We start from the raw sequence: 5,106 nt of genomic DNA, 5'->3' as shown, positions 1-5,106 counted from the left end.
AAATAATTTTTGCGTTTTTGCAAAGATGGATCACTGCTCATTCTCCAACAGTATGAACACATAAGCTGCGTAGCTGCGCCCGAAAAAGAGAAAGTTACACGTTTAATATTCCTATTAATTATATGATAACGTTCTTCATTCATATTCCCATACTAGTTCTAGAATAGTTTTTGATCACATTATTATATGTTATTCTTCCAGGGATTAGGTATCTTCCAGAGATTCTACCATTAAATCTATCGTCCGTTCACCATCTAAAATTCTTTTCTTTTCTAGATGAGTTTTGTTTCTAAATATCTCTCGATCTATATATACATCTGAATATAGTCCGGGAGATGCATAAATCTTGTACAAGTCTGCGTTTGACGGTTTCAAAAATACTAAAAATAGGATGCAAAACATAAGTTTTCTCCACATACTACATGCTCTATTTGTCTTTAATGATGTGGGCTCTCGTACTATTGGTATACTTGTGTATAGGACAGGACCCTTAAGCTAGCAGCTAGCGGTTACAAATGAGCGGAATCCAATTTAACCGACGTAATATTTTTTCACCCATTTTTCACTAATTTATTACCACCCTAATAATTGTTTACCACCAAACCACCCTTAATGGGAGCGATTTTGCTGGCTTAAGGTTCAAGCTAGCAGAACTCAGAAAAAAAAAATTTTTACCGATGGCATATTTTTTTACCCATTTTTTACTAATTTATTACCACCTTAATAATTTTTCACCACCAAAGCACCCTTAAGAGGAGCGATTTTGCTCGCTTAAGGTTAAAATTAGTAGAATTCCAAAAAATATTTATGGTATACCACAGTGTTCTGTTAGGTTTTTATGAATTTATTAGCATCTTAGTAATCTTTTACCCTTTAACTGCCCCTTATGGAGAGTCAATATTTTTGTTTTAAAATTGAAGGTAAAGAGTATTGTTTTCTCAAATTCACTCTCCTCTACTTATAACTGAAATAAAAAAGTGTTTTTTAAATGTTTACTAAACTTTAACCACCCTGATAATCTTACACCCCTAAACCAATCTTATTTGGATTGGAATCGGTTCAGAATCGCTCCCATTAAGGGTGGTTTGGTGGTGACAAATTAATGGGGTGGTAATAGATTAGTAAAAAATGGGTGAAAAAATATTACGTTGGTTTAATTGAATTCCGCTCATTTGTCCCCGTCAGCTTGAGGATCCTGTATAGGATGAGTAGTTACTGTTCCGTTCGCCTTTTGAACTCTTACGACTCTTGTCAAACCTTTGGCTCCGGGATGTGTTTCGATTATCTTCGCTAGTGGCCTTTTCCCCGGCCTTTTCCTCGTCCTCCTTTATTATTACCACTTCTTTTTTTCTAGGTGTGTGACGGGTTTTTGTTACTTATATCGCTATTGTAGATTTGACAACGAGTCATGTCTCCAACTGTTTCAAAAATCTCTTTTTACTTTTTCTAACTGCCTCCACCTTTGTGACATATTCGTATATGTGCTCAACTCTTCCTCCCTATTTTGTGATATTAGTTCTCTCCCAGTTAGGAAGTCCATGCATGTCTCTATTTGAGCTAGCACTGTGCCTAGCTCTTCATATGTTAATGCACTATCCCCAATTACTCTTTTCAAATGATATTTCATAATTTTCACAGCACTTTTTCATAAACCTAGGAAATGTGTATCATACGCTGGTATATAGTGCCAATGCGTTAATAATGTTGTTAAGGTATCTGTTAACGATACCTTTACCTTCTCATTGTCCTGGAATAACAGGTTTGCTGCTCCTACAAAGCTTGTTTCATTATCACTGTATATGTGGCTGTAATATCCTCTTCTTGAATTAAACCTTTTAAATGCTGCCACAAATGTATCTGCTGTCATATCGCTTACTACTTCGAGGTGTACAGCTTTTGTGACTAGGCATGCAAATACTGCTATATATTGTTTATAGCTCTTGTACCCTCTTCCTTTGTTTGCTCTTGTTTTGATTGGCCCGGCGTAATTTACACCAGCATTTTCAAATGGATGAGCTTGGTTTACTCTCGCTCTCAGTAAACTGTCCATTAATTATTGAGACCTTTCAGCCTTGTATCTTTTACATTTGAAACAAGTGTTTATTTCTTCTCGCACTGCTCTTTTCCCGTGCGTGATCCACAATCTTTTCTTTATGTAGTGTAGAGTTTGTTGTAGGCCTCCATGCAACGTTTTTGTTTCTGGCAATGTTATATAATTAGTTTACTTAATTTGCTTTTGTGGGATATAATTAAGGAATGGTTTTCATCATGTGTTAATTCGGAGTTCTAAAGTTTCCCTGTAACGTGTAATATGCCATGGTTATCCACATAGGGTAGTAAGTTTAATAGTTTACTCCTCCCGTTAAGTGGTTTTCCACTCTTTAGCGTTTTTATCTCTTTTGCGTAGTATAATTCTTGAGTATTCTTTATTACTCTTTGCAAAGTATCCTCCAATTTTTGTGGGGTAAGTTGTTCCGGTTTTACCTCTCTTGCAATAAGATAGTACTCGTTGCATTCTATTCAGATTTGAAAATATTTGGCAAATGTGACTGACCTTTTAGGTTGTATTTGCTATTATTTCTATTTTCTTTTTCTCTTTGTCGGTATCCAATCTCTCTGGTATTGGAAACCTAATATTTGTTTGTTTTAGCCAGATTGGTCCATTCCATTATAGGTCTATCTGTCCTATATGCGCATATTTCCGCATCATTGCGATTTAGTGCTTAAATTGTTCTTTTCATAAGTCTGCTAAGTAGCAATGCTGCACACAATTCTAACCTCGGCAGTGTTGTTAAACGTTTAACTGGTACAACCTTTGTTTTGGCTACCATAAGGCTTGTTTTTATGTCAGGAGATAATGTTCTATGTAAATATTACTTAATGCTTACTTTGTAAAAAAAAACTTTTTATTAAAAAAGTGTGTCAGTACCCTTGTAATACCATTTGTTACATTGTTTAATAGATCTCTGGAAACCTCTGTGTTTCCTTCTAAATGGAAAGAAAGTTATGTTGTTCCCATATTTAAAAAGGGCCAATATTGAAAATTATCGTGCCATTTGTATACAATCTGCAATCCTCGACTGTCTTATAGCAAAGCAACTTTCTTGGTTATGTAAAGGCTTAATATCTTAATCACAACATGGTTTTCATAAACAAAAAATCCACTGCAACAAACTTGGTTTGCTATCAATCTGATATATTATCTCATATGGAAGACTGTCAACAGGTAGATGCAATACAGATAGATTTTTCCAAAGCATTTGATTTTGTAGATCACCAAATACTTTTGGGCAAATTATTAATGTAGGCTTTCATGTTAGGTTTGTTAAATGGATTAAAAACTCTACATCTGGGAGAAGTCAAAGAGTCAAGATAGGTTGTTATCTGTCTGACAGTATCACAGTTACATCTGGAGTTAATCAAGGAGGCCACACTTTTCCACTTCTTTTTAATATCTTCGTTAACGACATCACTTCCTGTTTCCTAAATAGCAAATGTCTAATATTGGTAGATCACTTGAAATTGTGGAAAGTTATAGATAGTTTAAAAGATCAAGTCTTGCTACAAGATGACCTAGACCGACTACAAAATTGGTGTAATCAGAACAAACTCCACTTAAATGTAAAAAAATATTGTTATAAGTTTTTCTCGTAAAGTCAATAGAATTGGAACAAGCTATACTATTAATAATCAGCCACTGAACTATGTTCCTTCAATTCGGAATTTGAGTGTTATTTTCGATGAGAAGCTTACTTTCTTTGACCAAATAAACTCTATTTCAATAAAGGCATCTAAACTTCTTGGTTTCGTTACTAGGAATTGCAAGTATTTCTCCATTTATTCAACATGATTGCTGTTGCTTAGTGAGAACTATTTTGGAATACTGTTTAGTTATTTGGTCCCCTATTTTCAGAACAATATTGATACCATAGAAAGAGTCCAGCATAAATTTTTGAGATATTGTGCTTACCACGTCCACATTACCATTGAAAATCATGATTATTCCCATATCGAACAACAATTATCTTTACCCTCACTCAAGAACCGTCATGATATGTCAGGAGCTATATTTATATATAAGATCATACATGGATTTATTGATTGTCCAAACCTGTTAAGCCAGATTAACTTTAATGTTTCCCATCAAGCTCTACGTTACCACAATGTTTTCAATATTTTTTCCCACAGAACAAGCTATGGTATTCACAACCTGTTGGATAGATACGTGGGGCGATTAAATGTTCGCGATTTTGATATTTTCAATATAACTGTAACTCAGTTAAAGAGATCTCTTGTTTTGTGATACGTATATTGAAATTGTTGAATTCTGTTCTTGTTATATTTTGGTTCTTTTTTTTTTTAGTATGTAAGATTTTTAGGCTCATTTTTCTAATATCGATTTTATATTATAAGTAATTTCAAGTTTTGAATCCTATCTGTGATATTGTATATTGTAATTTAAACTGTTAATGGGCTTTTCCCGTGTATTAAATAAATAAATAAATAAAACAATGCAGATTGTAATAAATTGGGATGTGATTAAAAAAAATATTATAAAAAAATATGTTAAATAAAGTTAAAGACTATCGTATACTTAGTATAATAAATGTAAAAGAGAAAGAAAAACAAGAAATAATTTAAAAGGATATAAAACAAATGAATTTTAAATTTCAATCATTTTCGAGTCGATACTACAACCGATCCTAAAATTCCTTTTATGCGGTTATTTATACTTCTTGTTTAAACTACACGGTGTTTCTATAGCGAACCCCCGGTGAAAAATGGAGACAAATTTCTCACGACGTCTTCAATGTTGCTTTTTCGTCATTGAAATATTTGGGAAATTGTATTTGAGTTTGAAAAATAGACGCAGGATTCACGTCGCCACACCAGGCCGTTGCGAAAATAGAGATTCGGAAACTCCAGACGACTCTATCCATGAAAGATAATGATATTGCCCATAATTTACCAGGAGATTTTATATTCTTTAGCTAAAAATGCTTTTTATATACTTATTGGCCAGAGACGTACGTAGTTCAAGGTTATCGTGAAATGAGTAAATTTTAAACAATGTTGTTAATTAAATGTATTAGCAGAAACACTTGC

The 5,106-nt window shown here is 33.5% G+C and overlaps 1 protein-coding gene across 1 annotated transcript; it reads right to left on the bottom strand.

The window, feature by feature from the left end:
• Positions 1-1,645: 1,645 nt before the first annotated feature.
• Positions 1,646-2,050, bottom strand: LOC140446556 (uncharacterized). The gene has a single exon (XM_072539119.1). It carries the CDS (start codon positions 2,048-2,050, stop codon positions 1,646-1,648), a length of 405 nt encoding a protein of 134 aa, XP_072395220.1.
• Between the last annotated feature and the right edge of the window lie 3,056 nt (positions 2,051-5,106).

The sequence above is a fragment of the Diabrotica undecimpunctata genome, chromosome 7 (genome assembly GCF_040954645.1).
Source record: "Diabrotica undecimpunctata isolate CICGRU chromosome 7, icDiaUnde3, whole genome shotgun sequence".
In the NCBI taxonomy this organism is placed as follows: domain Eukaryota; kingdom Metazoa; phylum Arthropoda; class Insecta; order Coleoptera; family Chrysomelidae; genus Diabrotica; species Diabrotica undecimpunctata.
Note: the sequence above shows the minus strand (reverse complement) of the source record. Positions and strands in the feature narration are given on the sequence as shown.